Here is a 21598-nt window from a genome sequence, read left to right on the forward strand (position 1 = left end):
GTGGGGTTTGGTACTTCCTTCCGAGTCTGCTGAGGACTAAACAATGTGGGAACGCGTCCCTTTAAGCGTTTATTGATCTTTGAAGCGCCACGCGCACAGGGTACCGGGGCCCAATTTGGGGCCTTGTCCGAGGAGCATCTAGAACCCGCGCCTAAAATCTCGCGAGATCGCCTCTCCGTGCCTCGAAACGTCATCCCCCTCCGCGGCCGTGGCTGCGCCCGCGCCGGCGCGTAAGGTCCTCGCAGGGGCGGCCCGTATCCCTCCGCCGCCGGCCCGGCCCTGCCCTCCCTCCCAGACCCGCCAATCCCGGAGCCTCCCGACCTGCTCCTCGGCCTGGGCCCACCCCGCGCTCTGGCGGCCCCACCCCGGCGGCGCCGCCCGCCCGCCCGCCCGCGCGTCTCTTAGTCCACCTGCATCAGGCAGGCCAGCAGGCTTCTTCGGCTCCGCGACCGTGAGGCGCTCGGCGAGCCCGGGGTCTGGGGCGCTTCCTCCCCGGCGGAGGGATCCACGGCGGCTGAGGAGGCGGCGCTGAGCCTACGAGGAAGAGGCGGCTACGGCGGCGGCGGCTGTGGCAGCAGCGCATAAAGGGGCCGCGGCCGGGTGATGCGGTGACCGCTGCGGCAGGCCCAGTAGCTGAGTGGGCCTCGGCCCTCAGCTCGTCGGATCCGGGCTTCGGAGCTCCCGGTCTTCTCCGGCCGACTCGCGACCGCTCGGGCGGTCTCAGGCCCCCCTCGCCCCTTCCCCGTCCCTCCCCCGTCCCCGTCCCCGCCCCGGGGGCCGTCGCCACCGTTTCCCACCATGGCTCTGAAGAGAATCCACAAGGTAAGCTGCCAGGGTGTTGCTGTGGGAATGGGCCGCTGGGAGAGCCCGCTGAGTAGGCTGCGGCCTGCACTTCCCGCGGTCGCCTCCGCTGGGCTCGCGGCGTCTGCTTCCCGCTGCCGGCGCCGGCCCCACGGGGCGGCCTTCACACCCCACTCCCAGAGATGGCGCCCGCGAAGGCTGGAGCGCGGGGACCCTGCTAGGCCGAAGTTGCTCCTGTCCTCGCAGTCGTCCACCCCGACGCCTTTCCAGGCCTCCCTCCAACCTGGGACTTGCTGCTCTCTAGGGCTATTGTCCGCCTGGGAAGGGGACTTGGACGGCGCGGGAAGGGGGGGTGGGGGCAGCGACTGGGGCGTTGGGCGGCCCTATGGTTTGAGGTCGATAGGGCTGCTTGTCCAATCTCTGTCCCCCCACTCGGGCGCCCTACCCGGAGCTCCCTGAGATCGAACACCCAGACGGTCGACCGGAGGGTCCCTTTGCCCGATCCGTGACTGTTTCCTTGAGTTCACTTAACTCTTGGGCAGCTGGCTGCATGCTGAAGTCCTCCTTACTGGTCTGGAAAGTCAGAGGGGAGAAAATGCCCCTCCAGAGGGAGGAGGGGGTTAAGTGGAGAAGCGTTGTGTTTCTCAGGGTTGCCGCATGTCGTCGGAGACTAACCCTTCAGTTTTGCAGGACTGGAGCTAGTGGAACAACTGTTTACCTGGTGGGGTGAAGCCAGGCAGTTGCGAAAACCGCCGGAGAAATTCCTTTCACAGACTTCTCCCAAAATGATTTTAACGCTAAAATTAGACGATATATTCGTGAAGACCTAATTTAGAAGGGATTTTACTCGATTTTTGGTTAGAAATAATTTCTTAGTTCTTTTAAACAAAAGGTTAGCCATTTAGTTATTGATAAGATTTAGTATTAGGAGAGCATAGGCTTGTTCCCCCCCAATATTAACCTCTCGGTGTCATTATTATTTTTTTCCTTGGACGTAAGAAGTCACCCACTGTGAATTTTGTTTGGTATTTTATTTGGCTCCTCAGATGGGCCATATTAAATCTTCACCTTATTAGTAAGTGGTAGGGCCTGGGATTACCCATAAGGACTGATAGGATGGGGACACAAAGAATGGAGAACGAAGTCAAAATGCAGATTGAAAGATGGAAACCCACAGTTTAGCAATTGGTCCTCAATTTATTCTTTATTCAGGACATGAAATGTGGGATTAATTCCATTCCTTACTGTGAATTAGCACCTTACCAATTTTTTTTTAAAGAAATCAAATGATAGGCTTTAGCAATAAATCTTGTACTAAAATGAAGCAGGGTCTTTGCTAAAAGAAGAATGGACTTTGGGCTGGAGAGATGGCTCAGTGGTTAAGAGCACTGGCTGTTCTTCCTGAGGACCCATGTTCAACCAGCACCCACATGGCAGCTCACAACTGTGGCACCAGTTCCAGGTGGTCTGATACCTTCACACCAATGCACATAAAATAAAGATAAATAAATTGTTATTTTTTAAGTATGAGCTTAGTGAAAGATCTCTTGAAAAACCATGTAAAGCATAAACATCCAAGTAATGTGTATATATCTCCCCCCCCCCTTTCTTTTTGGAGACCGGATTTTTCTGTGTAGCAGCCCTGGTTGTCCTGGAACTTACTTTCTTTGTAGACCAGGCTGGCCTCAAACTCAGAGATCTTCCTCCCAAGAGCTGGGATTAAAGGCACCTGCCATTGCCACCCAGCATGTGTATGTATTTCAAAGACTTTTAACAGTCATAGGTCCTTAAAGAGTCTAATGGGAAGTTATCAGTTTGAGTTGCTGTTTGAGTTATAGAAGATCCCCCAAAGCTGGAAGAGAAAGTGAGTTTGATGTGTGATAATTTGCAAAGATTTTTAATTTTTTTCTTAAGGTAGGGTCTTCCTAGCTCTGTTGGCTTGCAACTTACTGTGGTGTAGACCAGGCTGGCCTCAAACTCCAAGAGCCATCTACCTTCAGAGTGCTGAGATTAAACCAACGAGTTAATAGCTTTTAGTGTTTGTGTTAACATCTGTGCTATAGAGACTTCTTCAGAGAGGGCGATAACACTGACTCAAAACGTACACTTAAGTCTTAAAATAACATTTGCCCACAGCTGTTTTTGAGATAGGCTGTCACTGTTGTTCAGGTTGGTATTTATCCTCAGTACTGGGATGCAGGCAGGTACCACCACACCTGCCTTCACTTTAAATCTTTTTGTACAGTAGAAGGAATTGAGCCCAGAATCTTATGTATGCTAAGGCAAACACTCTACCACTGAACTACATCCCCAGTTCTTATAAATCTTTAAAAAGGAAATCAGGTTTAGAAATGATCACTTGACCTTAAAAATATTTGTGTATGTTTCACCCATAGCTCTCACTTGAATTATTTTACACCTTTCCATGGGTCCTAGAGATTGAGTTTTTGTTCAGGGCTTCTCTTTGTAGCCCTGGCTGTATTGGAACTTGCTTTGTAGACCACTCTGGTCTCAAACTCACAGAGATCTACCTGCCTTTGCCTCCTGAGTTCTGGGCTTAAGGATGTATACAACTACCATCTGGCTATTTGTTTCAATAAACCTTTTAAAATTATGTGTTTTACTTTATGAATGTTTTGCTTTCATGCATCTGTGTGTTCACGGTATATGCCTGTTGAATCACCTGGACCCAGAGTTAGAGGTGGTTGTGTGCCACCTTTCGGGAGCTGGGAATCCAACCTGGGTTCTCAGCAAGAACAAAAATAATCTTAACAGCTCAGCTGTCTCAGTCCCCCAGTTGTTTTCCTGATAACAGGTTTGCATGTATTCCAAACTGGCCTGAAACTATGTATGGGAGCATGACTTTGAATTTGTGCTCCGTCAGCCCCTACCTCCTGAATACTGTGACTGTAAGCATGTGCCACCCTGTTACGTTTTAAGTGGTCCTGGAATCAAACCCAGAGTTTGAACTCTGCCATCTGACCTGCATTCTTAGCTCAGTTTTTAAAATTTATATATGTATCTCTTTATCCCCATTTTAGTAACCTAGAACCTTTGTTGAAGTCAAGTATGGCTTGACTTAGACTGCCAAAGACTAGAAAACCCCTCTTTTATTTTCATCAAAATTATTGTGAAAACAAAAGCAGAAGTTGTGTTTCTCAAACTGTTTTTGCATGGCATATATAGTTTACGTTGGCTTAATGGATACAGTTAAAAGCATTCCTATCTTATTCTCAGCCCAATATATCTGATCTGGAATCCCAAGACTTGCTTGGTCTGTATAATCAGTCTTAGTGTTGCCTTCCCTGTTGTCAGACTCTGAAAAGAGCTATTACTTAAATATCCTTTTAACCTCAAATGTCATAAAGTGTTTTTTCCCCTTTTGTTTTAAAGATTTATTTATTATGTATGCAGTGTTCTTGCTGCACATCAGGAGAGGGTATCAGATCTCATCATAGATGGTTGTAAGCCACCATGTGGTTGCTGGGAATTGAATTGAACTCAGTACTTCTGGAAGAGCAGTCAGTGCTCTTAACCTCTGAGCCATCTCTCCAGCCCATCATGAAGTGTTTTATCTGGTTCTAATAGAATTCTTATAATTTTACCTCATTTGACAGGAGGCATCTTTAGAAATTCAGTATTTTGCTGGGTGATGGCACTTGGGAGGCAGAGGCAGGTATTTATCTGTGAGTTCGAAGCCAGCCTGGTCTACAGAGCAAGTTCCAGGACAGGCTCCAAAACTAGAGTAACCCTGTCTTGAAAAGCCTTCCAAAAAAAAAAAAAATCAGTATCTTACTTCTTTGATATATTATACAAATTTTTGTCTGAATTTGGTACTTTTTGTCTGAATTTTGGTACGTATTTTTTATTCTTTGAATTTCATACATGCATAGTCTGTTTTGGCCAAATTTACAGCACTTTTTATTTTCACTGCAGAGGATTGGAGGATTGGACCAAGGAAGGGCCTTGTATATTCTCAGCAGATACCCCACTACTGAGTTACCCCAAGTCCTGGAAAAAGCTTTTGATGGCATTATTTTGATGTATATCTTGGAGATTCCTGAGCTAATCTTTAGCCAAAATTTACCATGGAGACACATTATGAATAGTATGGTTCTAGCAGGGATTTGAATTGTGTGTGCACGTGTATGTCTTCATGTCCCTGTGTCTGTGTCTATACCAAATAGCCTTCTGTGTTTCAGTTTTCTGCTGACTTTATAGGTTTTGATGCTTTGAGGCCTGCCTGCCTCTTCTAGTACCACCCCCAGCCCTTTTCCAGTTGGCTGCATCTCATCTGTTGTGAGCTAAGAAACCAGATCACAGAGCTTATTAAAATTGTGTCTAAAATAAGATCCAGTAGGCTTTGAGTGAAGAGGGTTTCATGTGTTCTCTGAACTGTATGGTCTTTTTGACTGATCAAAGACCTTTTTGACTTCCTGTTTTTCCTTTTACCTTTAGTTGTAAAGATGCAGGTGCCCTTGTTGAAATACAGGCTTAATTTTTGTTTTTGAGAAGGTTAGCAGGCTGAATATTTTGATTCCTCCAGGAGTTGTAGAGTGACAAAAGAGAAGGTACTAGTCTTGGGGGTGAAGCTCAGTAGGGAGAGTGCTTGACTAGTTTGCAAAGCCCTGTTTTGATTTCTAGTACCTTGGGTACTTATGTAATTCCAGAACTGAGAAGATGGTGACAGGAGCATCAGAAGTTCAAAGTCATCCTCAACTACAAATTATATTTGAGGACAGTCTTGGGTACATAAGATTCTATCTTAATAAGTAAGTGAGCAAGCTCGGATACTTTAAAACCCAATAATTCCCTACATATTTTAATGGTGTCTTGATAGTTTAAGGTTTGTGTACATAGCTTTGAAATATAGTAATGCCATCAATGATCCAATAGTAAGGCAAACTTCTAAGACCTGTTAGGAGACAAAGCAAAGTTCTCAGTTAAAAAAAGGTTGAACTCAAGACAGATAACTAAAGTAAGCAAGGAGAATGAGGGTGTTAGGAAATAGGGCATCTGCTACCTATCTCCCTTGAAATGTTGCTGGGATTAAAGTGGGTAGTACTGTCCTGATTCCTAATATTACTAAATTTAAAAATAGTATTGGCCATTGAATTAAGAATAATTCAAGGTAAAATATTTGCCGCTCCACTTAATCTCCTCTATCTCAGAAAATAAAAACGATAACTGCTAGAAATGTGTGCTGTGTGTTACATTAATATTCATAGTGGTAAGGGTTGAGTAATTTTTGGCAAAATGATGAAACAGATTACAAATATTCCTGTAGAATACTGAATACTAGCATAAGTGGTTGGTTTTACTGTCCTGGAAAGCAGGCATAGCTTATTCTAAAATATAAATGTCATGATACAGTTTTCTGTGAAGTCTCCCCTCATTAGACAAAGATTCTTAGATGGGCATATTCCCAGCTAAATTAAGAGGCTGAAGCAGGAGGATTGCTTGAGTCTAGGAGACCAGGACCACTGTGGGAAACATTAAGAGCCCATTTTTTAGAATAAAACAACTGTAGGCATAGCCAAATCCTGGAACACATTTTTAGTGCGTGCTTGATTCATGCCTATCTGCAACAGGAAAGGTCTGTGCTCCCCAAGTGCTGGGATTAAAGGCGTGGGCCATATAATCATTTTATTAAGGAATACGAAGTTTTGGAAGAAAGTTCTTTTTAGTGTGTATCTGAGTACTAAGGGGTAGTTTTGATCTTACAATTCTGAATATTGTAATCAGAAATATCCTAGGTAGTTCCAAGACAGGAATTCCTGACTGAAGTCTGTTGCTGACAAAACTATTATAGCCCTCGTGTTGGAAATGCAATTGTACACATGCTTTTTCTATAAAAATTAAGTTTTGATAGTTTATAGCATAAGGAAACAAAATACCATTTGTTCTGTCTAGAGAGTCAAGTGAGATGCCATGTAATAGATTTGTAATACTAGCACTGCAACATATTCCAGGACTACTATCTGACAAGACGATGTGACTTGAGTAATAAGACTAGAGCTAAAGGGCTGCAGGAATGACTCAGAGTGAAAAGCACTGGCTACTCTTCCAGAAAACCAGGGTTCGGTCCCCAGTACCCACGTAGCGACTTATATTGTCTGTAACTAGTCTCAGGCACACTTGGTGCATACATACAGACATACAAAACTTTTTTTTTTGAGACAGTTTCTCTGTGTTCTGGCTGTCCTGGAACTTGGCTTTGTACACTAGGCTGCCTTGAACTCACAGAGATCCCCCTGCCCTTTTCTGAGTGCTGGGACTAAAGGTTCACCACTACCCAGTTTAAAACATTAAAAACAAACAAACAACAACAAAAACAAAAAAAACCAAACCTCTGGCTGGATGGAAAACTGAGTTTCTTCCCTTTTTAATTTTTATATTTTTATGGGTGTTTTGCCTACATTTACAGCTGTGTGCCAGACCACATGCTCGCAGTGCTTGAAGAGGGTGTATGATCGATTTCCTGGAACAGTTACATAGCAAGTCTAGGAATCTAACCCTAGAAGAACAGCCAGTGAATGCTCTTGACTGCTGAGCCTGCTCTCCAGCCTCCTGAAGATACTTTCAAAATTTTCCAGGCAGCGGTGGTGCAGGCCTTTAATTCCAGCACTTGGGAGGCAGAGGCAGGTGAATCTCTTGAGCTCAAGGCCAGCCTGGTCTACAGAGCGAGTTCTAGGACAGCCAGGGCTAAAGAGAAATCCTGTCTCAAAAACAACAACAACAACAACAACATAATAATAATAATAGTAATAATAGTAATAGTAATAATAAAATAAAAATTTCCTTTGAATTGAATTAAATATTTTTAATTTCCTTTTGGAGAGGGAGCCACATCAGGCATCAAGCATATGAAGCATTCCCTTTGCCACTGAACTACAGCCCTAACCCCCCTTGTATTGAGTTGTTTGCTTGTTGATTTTAGACATGTCACTCAGCATCTCAGTCTGTCCTTTAACTCTCGAGTTCCCTAAGTAAGTGCTAGTTGTGATACAAACACGAGCCATTAAAGCACAGCTTATTTGACTTTTTTTAAGATTCTTTGGGCGCCATCACTGTTGGTACACACCATTAGTCCCAGCAATCAGGAGTCAGAGGCAGGTGGATCCCTGAGTTCTAGGATAGCTAGGGCTACACAGAGAAACCTTGTCTTGAACAAAACAAAGGAAAAAAATATATTTTTGGGTCCTGAGTATGGTGGCACATTCCTGTAATCCTAACACTCTGGAAGGAGGTAGAGGCAGGTGTAGTATCTCTGAGTGTGTGGTCAGCTTGGTCTAGATAGCAAGTTTCCAGAGCAGCTAGGACTACATGGAGAGACCCTGTGTTAGTCTTTCTGCTTGTGGGCATATGCATATGAGTGTAGGTGCCTAAGAAGGCCAGAGATGTTGGAATCCCTGGAACTGGAGTTACAATTTTCTGCCACCTGATGTGGGTGCTGGGAATCAGATCAGTTCCAGTCTCTTCAACAATAATAGAGCACTTAATATCCACAGTTTAATAAAGTAACTGCCTTATCAGCCTTTGGGATTTTTCATTTGTTAAATTTTTAGGAAAATTTAAAACTCAGGCCTAGCCGGGTGGTGGTGGTACATGCTTTTAATCCCAGCATTTGGGAGGCAGAGGCAGGCAGATCTGAGTTTAAGGTCAACCTGGTCTACAAGAGCTAGTTACAGGCCAGGCTCCAAAGCTACAGAGAAACACTGTCTTGAAAAACAAACAAAAAACTTGAAACTCAGGCCTATAGAAAAATTAAAAATCTAGTGTTATTTTTCTTTAGCTGTTTCTGAGGAATCTGCTGATGTGATTCCATAGCAATCCCTAGTATTTTTTTCCAAAGTAGGGTCTTGTCACCTGGGCTGGACTCAGTCTCTCTAGCAGAGGATGACTTCAAATTCATGTCTCTACCTCCTGAGTGCTGGAATTAAAGGAGTATACACCATGCCTCTTTAGGTTTGGTAGTTTAGGCTCCTTCCTTCCTTCCTTCCTTCCTTCCTTCCTAGATTTGTTTGTTTGTTTATTTATTTATTTATTTATTTATTTATTTATTTATTTATTTATTTATTATGTGTGTGCAGTATTCTCAATATTTTGTCTGCCAGAAGAGGACACCAGATCTCATTACAGATGGTTGTGAGCCACCATGTGGTTGCTGGGAATTGAACTCAGAACCTTTGGAAGAGCAGGCAGTGCTCTTAACCACTGAGACATCTCTCCAGCCCCTGGCTTTTTTCATATTTCCAAATTTATTTAATTTAAACAAATTTAATTTGTTTGCCTTTGGCAGGAATGTTTTTGAAGCTCAGTGCTGTATATCTCTGCACCTTAGGTGGCAGATGATTTGTTTAGTTGGCTGCTTTTCATTGCATCCTGTCTGTTGGTATGCTGTCATTTTCCTGTTTTATAAATACTTGTTACCTTGTTTGTATTAGCTATCTATTGCCACTTAAGAAAGTGGCTGTTTAAAACATACCACACTTCTTCATACAGGAATCTGAGAATGGTTTATAGCTAGGTACTTCCTGAGTGCTGGGATTAAAGGTATGTCCCATCATGCCCAGCTCTGAAGTTTTAATTACATGTATGTATTCAGTTACGTGCTTGTGAGTGCAGGGTGGTTAGGGAGTTAAGAACTGAACTCAAGTCCTCCTCGAGAGCAATAATATACTCTCTTAACTGTTAAACCATCTCTCCAACCTTCCTATTTTAAGAGGGCCTTCTCATTTTTTTTAGACTTATTTATTAGTGATGTATACAGTGTCCTGTCTGCATATATCCCTGCCCGCCAGAAGAGGGCACCAGATCTCATTACAAATGGTTGTGAGCCATCATGTGGTTGCTGGGAATTGAACTCAAGACCTCTGGAAGGGCAGCCAGTGCTCTTAACCTCTGAGCCATCTCTCCAGCCCAAGAGGGCCCTCTCTTAAATGGCCTGTGTTTAGTCTTCAGCTTCAGATAGTAACAGTTATGCTTTTTATATGGATGTACTCTCTTATATGCATATAAAGCAGTGAAATCTAGACTTTGTTTCAATTTGGGCAATTGTTTATAGTTCTGTCAGCTATTATAAGGGTTCTAGTATCTATCTTCACCATTATGCATTATCAAAAAGCAGATCACAAATCACGAGGACTGTAGGATATGACTTGACACCCACTAGGAAAACAGTAACTGCTTAGCTATCTTGCTGGTCCTGATAGTGATTTATTAGCTGCATTTTATTTAGTAGATGCTACTGCTGGAAAACTGAGAGTACTTACGGAAAAGGAAGAAATAATTGGTAACTTTTTGAAGAGTGAGTGTGTGTGTTTGTGTGTGTGTGTAATGTAGGAGATAAAAAATGACTCAGCAGTTAAGAGCACTTATTGCTGTTCTAGTATAGAGGTCCTAGGTTTGTTTCTTAACTCCCACATGGCAGCTCACAACTGTCTGTAACTCCAGTTCCAGAAGGTCTGTAACCCTCTTTTGACTGCTGTGGGCAAAACACCATTAATTAAACATATACGCACATACATACATATAAAATGTGTTAAATCATTATCTTAACATCTTAATTTTTATCAGTCGTGCCATAAGTTTAATTTTGTACTATATATCTATATTTAAGTTTTAAGATTTTATTATTATTAATTTTTCAAGAAAGAATTTCTTTGTGTAACAGCCCTGGCTGTGCTGGAACTTGCTTCGTAGACCAGACTGGCCTCAAACTCAGAGACCTGCCTGCCTCTGCCTCCTAGGTGTTGGGATTAAAAGCATATTAATCACCACTGTCCAGCTATTTTTAAAGTGTGTGTGTGTGTGTGTGTGTGTGTGTGTGTGTGTGTGTTTGTGTGTCTTGAGATAGGGTTTCTCTGTTTAGTAGCTTTGGCTGTCCTGGAACTCCCTCTGTAGACCAGGCTAGCCATGAACTCAGAGATTTGCTTGCCTAAACACAAAAAAGCTTATAAGATTAACCCATTTCTAGTAATCTATGTATTGCTATGTGACTTGTTACTTTTATCTGTCCTCTAGCATCTCTTGCTTCTTTGGTGGCTGTCTGGTGTGTCTCTCTGGCTCTGCTCTTCTTTCTCCTTGTATCCTCAGTTTGATCATCCCACCTATACAGTTTGCCTGGCTATTGGCTGATCAATTTTTATTAGCCAGTGAGAGTAATACATATACATAGTGTAAAAAAGGGTTGTTCCACTACACTCGAGTGCTGAGGTATTTTTAAATTTTTAAATTATATTTTATTTAATTTATTGTGTGTGGGTGCATGGAGTTATGCATGTATCACAAAGTGCACATGGAGGTTAGAAGGCAACCTGTGGAAGTTTTGTTCTTTCACTGTGTGGATCCAAGGTAGAGAACTTGGGTTGTTAGGCTTGATGGAAAGCACCTTTTGTGCTTAGCCGTCCTGAAGACTTTATACTATATTATAATTTTGCTTCCTTGGAGTCACCACATGGTGGCTCACAACCATCTGCAATGGGGTCTGGTGCCCTCTTCTGGCCTGCAGGCACACACAGACAGAATATTGTATGCATAATAAATAAATTTAAAAAAAGATTTATTTATTATGTATACAGTATTCTGCCTGCACTCCAGAAGAGGGCACCAGATCTCATTATAGATGGTTGTGAGTCACAGTATGTTTGCTGGGAATTGAACTTAGAACCTCTAGAAGAGCAGCCAGTGCTCTTAACCTTTGAACCATCTCTCCAGCCCTGAATGTCTTCAGTTTTAAGAAGCACACTCATAGCCATCAAAAATGGCCTTGAACCACAACCTTCTAGACATACTGGCATTTCCCAGCATGCCTCTGCAGGTGCCAAGATTGTGGAAATGAAATTTTTTTAATGTGTATAAATTTTACCTGCGTGTTGAGTATGTGTACCTTGGTCTGTTGCCCCAGGAGATGAAACAAGAACATTGGATTCCCTACGACTGGGGTTAGAGATTTGGGGACTGCCACATGGATGCTGGAAATTGAACCTAGGTTTTTAGTAAGAGCATCTCAGTGCTCTTAACCAGCTGAGCCAACTCTCCAACTGTGTGTGTGTGTGTGTGTGTGTGTGTGTGTGTGAGAGAGAGAGAGAGAGAGAGAGAGAGAGAGAGAGAGAGAGAGAGAGGAGAGAGAGAGAAGTCTTGTGCCATCACACATGGTTTCTGTGGTGATGGGGATCCAACTCACTGCTTTGTGTATGTTAAGCACTACTAAGTGGCATCTTTAACCCTGTTAATGTAGTCTAGACTGTCGTTGAACTCTTTAAAGATTTTTATTTATGTATGAGTGCTCTGTTTGCATGTACATCTGCATGCCAGAAGAGGGCATCAGATCCCACTATAAATGGCTGAGCCACATTGTGGTTAGTGAGAATTGAACTCAAGACCTCTGGAAGAGAAGCCAATGCTCTCAACCTCAGAGCCATCTCTCCAGCCCTGATCCTCTCTTCTAATGTGATCCACCATATCAGCTTTATTCTTTTTGTTTGTTTTGTTTTGTTTTTATTACAGGGTTTCTCTGTAATAATCTTGGCTGTCCTGGAACTTGATCTGTAGACTGGCATCAAACTCACAGAGATCCACCTGCCTCTGCCTCCTCACTGCTGGGATTAAGACATGCCCTGCTATTGCCTGGCAAAATACTTTTTTCTTTTATTTTGGTTTTTCGAGACAGGGTTTCTCTGTGTGGCCCTGACTGTCTTGGCACTCTCTGTTGACCAGGCCGGCCTTTAACTAACAGAGACTCATCTGCCTTTGCCACCCAGAATGCTGGGATTAAAGGCCTGTGCCACTACGACTGACTTCATTTGTTTTTAAATATGTGTGTGGGGGGGCACACATGGGAATACAGTTCCCACAAGGCCAGAAGAGTGGGTTCTCCTGGGTATGATTTACAGGCAGTTGTGAGCTGCCAAGTATGGGTACTTGTAACTGAACTCTTATTCTTAACCACTGAGGCATTTCCACAACCTTCTCTCCCTCCCTTCCTTTTTTCTTTCTTCTTTTTTTTAACTCATTCCTGCCCCACTTGCCAAATGTTGGTATTACAGGCCTGTACCATTGCATTTTATAATTTAAAAAATTCCAACTTTTACCACTTAATTCTAAAAATTGATTTTTTTAAGAGACCTTACTTTCTAAAGGTATGCTTTGTTTCTGATTATTAAAAAGTATGTAAAATACATAATAATTGTTGATACCAAATCTCTCCTCAGTTTAACCTATGGACTTTTGTTTGTTACAGAGACAACGTTTCTCTGTAACAGCTCTGGCTGTCCTGCAACTTTCTTTGTAGGCCAGGTTGACCTTGAATTCACAGTTTACCTCCCAGTGCTGGTATTAAAAGGTGTGTGCCACCACCATCCCCAACCCAGACTTAGTTTTTCTTATTGTCATGGTTCTATAATCTTTCCAACAGACCTGCAGTCTTCTGCTGTTGGTAGAAAATACTTTATTAAATGTCATCTTGTATGTATTTTTTTTTGATTAGACAAAAGGCTCCTAAAGTTTATATGAATTTCAATCTTAGACATTTTTCAGATATATTTTTCACATTTGCTAAAACAGTCTAGCTTTGTAGATGGGAATGTTCTGGAGAGGTGAAAATCTGTCAAACAATAATAGAATAATTGTTCTGAAACATTTTTAGATCTGAAATTTGGTTTTGCCTTTGTTTTTGTGTTTTTAAGACAGGATTTCATTGTCACCCTGGCTGGCCTGGAACTCTATAGGCTAAGGTGGTGGCTCAGACTCAGAGATCTGCCTGCGTTTGCCTCCTGAGTGCTAAGATAGAAGGCCATACCCAGTTCCTTTTATAGAAGAACTACAATTCTTGTTTTTTTGAGTTTTGATTAATCGGATGAGACCATTTTGCATATATATATAGCCATTTGTATGGCAAAGTAAAATTTACTTTTTTTGGCCCATAACACCACACACACACGCACTTTGACTGGTGTTTGGGATTGAGCCTTTTTCCTTTATCATTGAGCTATACCCTCAGCCACCAGTCTACACATCTCATATCATAGAACCTATTGGTTTGCAAGAATTGTGATGTAGCCAGGCATAGTAGCACATCCTTTTAACTTTAGAACTCAGAAGGTAGAAGTAGGCAGTTCTCCGTGAGCTCCAGGCAAGCCAAGGTGACACAGGAAGAACTTATCTCAAAAAAATAAATAAAAATAAATAAATCACATAATGAGTTCTCTGCTGAGAGAAAGCCACAGTTTTACAGGATATATTAAGAAATAGGATACCATTGTGCCTCTTTATTTTTTTCTACAATTATGAGAAAAATCTGTTTTTCAAAAATAATTTAGTGCCGGGCGGTGGTGGCGCACGCCTTTAATCCCAGCACTTGGGAGGCAGAGGCAGGTGGATCTCTGTGAGTTCAAGGCTAGCCTGGTCTACAAGAGCTAGTTCCAGGACAGGCTCCAAAGCCACAGAGAAACCCTGTCTCGAAAAATCAAAAAAAAAAAAATAATTTAGTGTTAGGTATTTTGTCATAGCCACAGAAGCAGACTAAGACATTCTCTTTTACTCATCTCCCCCAGCTCCCATTTTACCTCTTCTGAGAACCCCATTATCCAGCCACTATTTTTGTTTTTTCGAGACAGGGTTTCTTTGTAGCTTTAGAGCCTGTCCTGGAACTCACTCTGGGGTTTGGTTAGTATTGGAGAGGGTGGCAGTAACCCCTTACAAATAAGTATTTTAGATTTTTAGCTTCCTATGTAGTTGCTTTTGAAAGTAAGATTGAAATACTGGAAGAGGGACCATGGTAACTTGAATGGCAGAATAGGAACTCTTTTCTAGTGTATAGCTTTTTCTTTGGGGCTTAGCAGTGGTATTTTTTGGCATTGATACCTGTCTGTTAGCATAGACTGTTGTCATCTACCTGACTATGTGACACACTCATTTTGGAGAGCACAGATAACCAATTACTGAAAATAGATTTCGGATCCTAACAGAGCCTATGTCAGGGGGGTCAAACTTGCCTTGAAATAGCCTCCACTGTTACGAACTTAAAGAATTGGGAAGTAGCAGTTCTTGGCAGCTTCTGTTCTTGTAAATGTTTATATTCCGTTATTTGAAGGATTTTTTTTTTCCTCTAGCTTTGCCATTACTTAGTGATTTTCTTTTTTTGGTTTTGGTTTTTTTTTTTTTTTTTTTTTTTTTTTTTTTTAAATATTTATTTATTTATTTATTATGTATACAATATTCTGTCAGTGTGTGTGCCCACAGGCCAGAAGAGGGCACCAGACTTCATTACAGATGGTTGTGAGCCACCATATGGTTGCCGGGAATTGAACTCAGGACCTTTGGAAGAGCAGGCAGTGCTCTTAACCACTGAGCCATTTCTCCAGCCCCCTGGTTTTGGTTTTTCAAGACAAGGTTTATCTGTGTAACAGCCCTAGCTGTCCTGGAGCTCACTTTGTAGACCAGGTTGGTCTCAAACTCAGAGATCCACCTGCCTCTGCCTCCCGAGTTCTGGGATTAAAGGTGTGTGCCACCACTGCCTGACTGCAATTTTTCTACTTTGGCTATAATTGTAAAATTCTCATTTGTACGTTATTAGGTATGTGATCTTATGGCTACAGTATCAGAATGAGATGGTTGATTTTTCCATGTATCTGTCTTTTTTTTTTAAAAAAAAAATATTTATTTATTTATTTATTTATTTATTTATTTATTTATTATGTATACAATGTTCTGTCTGTGTGTATGTCTGCAGGCCAGAAGAGGGCACCAGACCTCTTTACAGATGGCTGTGAGCCACCATGTGGTTGCCAGGAATTGAACTCAGGACCTTTGGAAGAGCAGGCAATGCTCTTAACTTCTGAGCCATCTCTCCAGCCCCTGTATCTGTCTTTTTTATGTCTAAAATGCAATCAAGAAAGAAAACATTGGCTGGGTATGGTGGTACATGCCTTTAATTCTAGCAGAGGCAGTTGGGTATCTCTAAGTTCAAGGTCAGTCTTTTCCAGGCCAGCCAGAACTGTCTCAAAAGAAGAAAGAAGGGAAAATAATATTGTCAGTTGCAAGGTATGTTGAGGAATATTTCAGTTACGCTAAAAAATAAGTATGCCACCCGTCAAGTATGGTGGTACACACCTGCAATCTTGATACTTGGGAGGTGGAGGATAGGTGGATCTGGAGTCCAAGGGCAGCCTGGGTTACAAGAGGCCATGTGGGGCGGGTATTGTCCGTGCAGTCAGTAAAAAACAATATTACCGGGCTGGAGAGATGGCTCAGAGGTTAAGAGCATTGTCTGCTCTTCCAAAGGTCCTGAGTTCAATTCCCAGCGACCACATGGTGGCTCACAACCATCTGTAATGGGGTGCTCTCTTCTGGCCTGTAGGCATACACACAGACAGAATATTATGTATACAAGAAAGAGAGGGGGGGAGGACAAAAAAAAACAATACTACCTTTCTTTGGGTGCTTAGTATGTATATATAGTTCAAGTATAGGGTTTATTTAATAAATAAGATTATGTGTGTAAGTATTTTGTTTACATGTGTTACTATGTACCATGTGAGTGCCTGGTGTCCAAAGGGATCAGAAGAGGGCATTGGGTCCCTTGGAACTGGAGTTCTAGTTGTGAGTTGCCATGTGGGTGCTTGGAATTAAAAGCTACAAGAGCAACAAGTAAAGTACTCTTTAACTGCTGAGCCCTCTCTCTAGCTTCTCAGCTATATGTTGCACAGATATTTAACTGGGCAGTTCCTATGGATGGACTTTAGTGTGCAAAAAGCTAGAAATCAGATTTCTTCCTGTTTGTTATGGCTTAATAGACAGTATGTAACCACAGAAAAATTTGGACTATACTTAGCCATAAACTTGAGTTTTCCATAGTACTTAACAATAAACAAGTGGAAAGAGGTTAATATATTAAAAGTTCTAAAGCTGTTCATCATGCCACATACCTGTAATCTTAACACGTTGGAAGCTGATGCAGGAGGATAAAAAGCCTTAAAAAGAAAATCCTGTTATTTATAATAATACTTAAGAATCTGGAATACTTACTGTTAAATTAGTCTAGATGCAGACAGACCATGATATGAACTTACTTGAATATGGAACCTAAAAATTCAAACTCAACTCATTTAAGTAGAGTAGAATCAGGGGTCTCCAAGGGGTCTGAGGGTGGAGAAAAGTTGGTCAAAGTTTTTTGTTGTTGTTTTGTTTAAGATCTTAAAAAATTTATTTTTAGTTTATGAGTGTGTGTCTGTGTACCATGTATGTGCACGTGTCCACGGAAGGCTAGAAGAGGGTATTGGAGCTGGATTTACAGATGTTTTTAAGTTGCTGTGTGGATGCCGGGAATTGAACCTCGTTCTTGGAAGAGGAGCTAGTACTCCTATCCACTGAGCCATCCCTATCCACTCTAGCCCCTGACCAAATTTTTGTTACATTGGAGGAATAAATATAAATCTGTTGAGACTGGAGAGATGGTTCAGTGGGTAAAGGTGCTTGTCATTCAACTCTAGTGAGATAACGGCTCCGTGGAGTTGTTCTCAGGCTTTTACCTGTATGCTATGGTTGATGTGTGCATGTGTGCGCGCACACACACACACACACACACATTATGCCCCTGCACATGCATAATAATAATATAGTTTTATAGTTTTTAAAACATTCTTAACTCTAATAATGTTTTCTTATATTTTGTGGTATGGGAGAATTATTGTTAAAATGTATTGTTGAAAATTACTAGAGTAGTTTTTAAGTATTGTTATAAAACAGTAAATGTTAGATGATACTTATATATTAGGCAGTGAGCCATTTCACAGTGTATATGTATTTAAGCTTTTCATGCTGTGTATCATATACATATATACATAATTTAAATCAGTAAAATAAGGTATACATATATACACACTTGTGCTTGTGTACTTTGCTATTTCCACGTTACAGTTCCAGTCCTGACAAAGTTCTCAGGCTTTGCTCTTTCTCTTTTCCTCCTCTCTTCTCTCTTTACCTTCTCTTTTACCTCCCTCCCTCCTTCCTTCCCTCTCTTGCTCACCTGCCTGGAGCTCCCTATTCTATTTATAGTAGATGATCTTGTACTTCTGATCCTCTTGAATTCTAGGATCGATCACAGTTTTACACTGTGTCTGATTTATGAAGTGTTAGGGATAGAACTCACAGTTCTGTACACACTAGGCCAGCACTTGACCACCTAATATATATCCCAACTTCTGTTACATTTCTTTGAAACAAGGTGTTTTATTCTTGGTTTATTTTTTATGTATACAATGCTCTGCCTGCACATGTTCCTGCAGGCCAGAAGAGGGCATCAGATCTCATTACAGATGGTTGTGAGCAACCATGTCGTTGCTGAGAGTTGAACTAAGGACCTCTAAAATCTAAAAGACCAGCCAGTGCTCTTAACCTCTATCTGAGCCATTTCTTCAGCCCTGGTTTAGGTTTTTCATGATAGGATTTGTAGCCCTGGCTGTTCTGGAACTCAGTCTGTAGACCAGAACTGGCCTCAAACTCAGGAGGCCCACCTGCCTCCACTTCCTGAGAGGTGGGATTAAAGGCACGTACCACCATGACCAGCTAATTTTTGGGTTTTTTGAGACAGGGTTTTTTCTCTCTATGTAGTCTTTGATTGTCCTGGCACTTTTGTAGACCACGCCTGCCTAGAACTCACAAGAGATCCTTCTATCCCTGCCTTTTGAGTGCTGGGATTAGAGATATGAACTGTGCCTGGCTCGTGACCCAAATTTGATCCTTGGAACCACATGGTAGGAAAGTAGCAACTTCTGTAAGTTGTCTTTTAACCCCATGTACACTGGTGCAGATACTGTACACGTGTGCACACACAGGATACAGTATTTTCTAATTATCTGAATCTTTTGGGAGGGTTGTTTTTGTTTGTTTTAGTTCAGTTTGTTTTTTTCCGAAGTGGTTTCTCTGTGTAAACAGTTCTGGCTATCCTGGAACTCGTTTTATAGGCCAGGCTAGCCTCGAACTCAATGAGATCTGCCTGCCTCTGCCTCCCAAGTGCTGGGATTAAAGATGTGCACCACCACTACTTGTCATTATTTGATTCTTTTTTTTTTTTTTTTTTCCTTTTTTTGGTTTTTTCGAGACAGGGTTTCTCTGTAGCTTTTTTAGAGCCTGTCCTGGAACTAGCTCTTGTAGACCAGGCTGGCCTCGAACTCAGAGATCCACCTGCCTCTGCCTCCCGAGTGCTGGGATTAAAGGCGTGCGCCACCACCGCCCGGCTATTATTTGATTCTTAAACCAATGGCTTTATTATACTTTATAAATTTCTACTTTAGTCATGATGTAGGTATGAAAACTGATCTCAAGAGGCCAAGTAAATCAATCTTTAAAGCTTCTTAAGAGCATAATGTTGAGAACATTAATGTATGAAGATTTAGAAAACCTTTATTTTGCTGTTGCCTTTAAAGATGTAGAGAATATCTTTTTTTTTTTTTTTTTTGGTTTTTCGAGACAGGGTTTCTCTGTGGCTTTGGAGCCTGTCCTGGAACTAGCTCTTGTAGACCAGGCTGGTCTCGAACTCAGAGATCCGCCTGCCTCTGCCTCCCAAGTGCTGGGATTAAAGGCGTGCGCCACCACCGCCCGGCAAGAATATCTTTTTAATAAACTTAGAAAATGGTGATTTGTAAGTAAATTTTTCTATAATAATGGAAACATCTGCTTAATTAATGGCTAACAGTTTATTGTGTGAAACATTTAAATTGGTAAGAAAAATATACTTTGAAGGGCAGAGTACTTTTAATTAATTTTAAGGGTTACTTTGGGTATTGCTGGAAAATGCTTTATAATAACCTTGGAACCTCAGTGGCAGCAGATGATCAGAGCACTTTGAAGAAGGACTTACGCAGGAAATCTAAGCTTGTGGCCTTCTGGAGGCTTTGACCCAAATTTATTTATTTATAGAAGCTCATTTTATGCACAAACACATGCATACATGCACAACACACACCAAAAACAAGGATATTTACCAAAGCATCACAAGTAGAATAAAATAATTTCAGTTCATCAGCTAAAGGGCTCTGTAGTAGTTTAGGTACAGAGTACCCAAGTGAACAGTGATAGGAAAAAATAATACATGGAAACATACTAAAGTATTTTGAGCAGAAAGGGTAGAATATAAGGTGGTATATTCTTGTAGTACTTAGAAGGCTGTGGCAGAAGGATCAGGACTTCAGTGCCAGTCTTGGTTACATAAGTTTGAGAACAGTTTAAGCTACGTGTGACCTCACCCTGCTCCAGTCTAAATATGTTTTTTCATAATTTAAGGATGTTAGATTTAAACCAGGATGTGCTGACACATGCCTTTAATCCTAGCACTTGGGAAACAAAGGCAGACTATCTCTGAGTTCAAGGTGAGTTCCAGGATAGCCAGGGCTACACAGAGAAACACACACACACACACAGGCGCACGCACGCCTCCCCCCCCCCCCCCCCCCCAAAAAAAAAAATAAGTTAGATTTGGGGCTCAAGAGGTGGCTCAGCAGATAAGAATACTGACTGTTCTCTCAGAGCAGGCTTCAATTCCCAACACCCACATGGTAGCTCATAACTGCAATTCCAGTTCCAGGTGCTCCAGCACCTTCTTCTGGTCTCTGCAGGCACTTAATTCACACATGGTGTGCATACATATACAGACAAAACACACACACATAAAATAAAACATACAACTTTTTAATGTTGGATTTTTACTATTTTTTACTGTTGTACATTTAAAATATGTTCTAAAATTAGTTCTTCCTAACAGCTTTTTGATCTCTTAAAACCAAGCCGAGCGTTTGCTAGACTGTAAGTTAGATCTGCATCACTATGAAAGAAAACAGGAGAAACAAGCTGAGGAAAAAGAAAAGAGAATACTTTCTTTCATATAGTTTTCCAAATATCACTATCCATTTCCAGGTTCCAAGTTTGTGTTAAAATAGCTAAAAAGCTGACATGTGACTGTGGAGCCAATACTATAGATAAATCACTCTCAGTAAGCCTTTATAGTATATTCTCTTTGGAAGCTCTATAGACTGACACTAGGACTAACATGATACCATTGACCTGTATCCCCAGTTCTTAGTGGTTTGTGGTTTTTGTTTTTTGTTTTATTGCGTTGTTTTTTGCTTTCACGAAGGTGCTCAGACCAGCCTTGAACTTCGTCATAATTCAGGCAGCCTTAATATTGCCCTTTCTTCCAGTAGCTGATATTATATACCTGCCCCATCTGACTAGAGTATACCACATCCTTTTAAAGGTTTTCTGTTTGGCACACTGGTGCTATGACATCAGCTGAAAACATGTCAGCATTTGTTGAGGTGGTCTAGAGTAGTTTCAGATCCACCCCCCCTTTTTATGAGTTTTAAGAGCTGCTCTAACAGTTTTGTGATATAAAAATTGTCATTGAGATGGGCATGGTGGCACACAACTTTAATCCTAGCTAAAAAGAAAGCAGAGATAGGTGGCTCACTTAGTTCAAGGCCAGTCTAATCTACAGAGGAAGTTCCAGACCTGCTAGGCTATGGGTGAGATCTTGTCTTTAAAAAAAAAAAAAAAATAGTCTGAGACAGGTGGATCACAATGAAGCCAGGCTTGGGCAACAGGAGACTTCATTTCAAAAAGGGAGGGAGGGAGAGAGGGAAGGATAAAAGATAAAAGAAAAATAATGACTTCTTTAAAATAGGTTAGGGTAGTAGCATTCAGAGGGTGAAGCAGGAGGATTGCCATAAATTCAAGGTTAGCTTGGACTAAAAAAGCAATAAAACAGTTTTGGAGAGCTAGTGGTGTGCCTTCCTCTACT

At 41.6% G+C, this 21598-nt stretch overlaps 1 protein-coding gene across 1 annotated transcript in view; it reads left to right on the forward strand.

The window, feature by feature from the left end:
• Positions 1 to 393: 393 nt before the first annotated feature.
• The window catches only part of Ube2d2 (ubiquitin conjugating enzyme E2 D2), a 38017-nt gene continuing 16812 nt past the window's right edge, over positions 394 to 21598 (forward strand). Inside the window, exon 1 of the mRNA XM_038329858.1 lies at positions 394 to 822. Coding sequence (XP_038185786.1) covers positions 799 to 822 — 24 coding nt within the window. The 5' untranslated portion in view covers positions 394 to 798. The remainder of the gene's footprint in view (positions 823 to 21598) is intronic.

This window comes from Arvicola amphibius, chromosome 5, assembly GCF_903992535.2.
Source record: "Arvicola amphibius chromosome 5, mArvAmp1.2, whole genome shotgun sequence".
NCBI lineage: Eukaryota > Metazoa > Chordata > Mammalia > Rodentia > Cricetidae > Arvicola > Arvicola amphibius.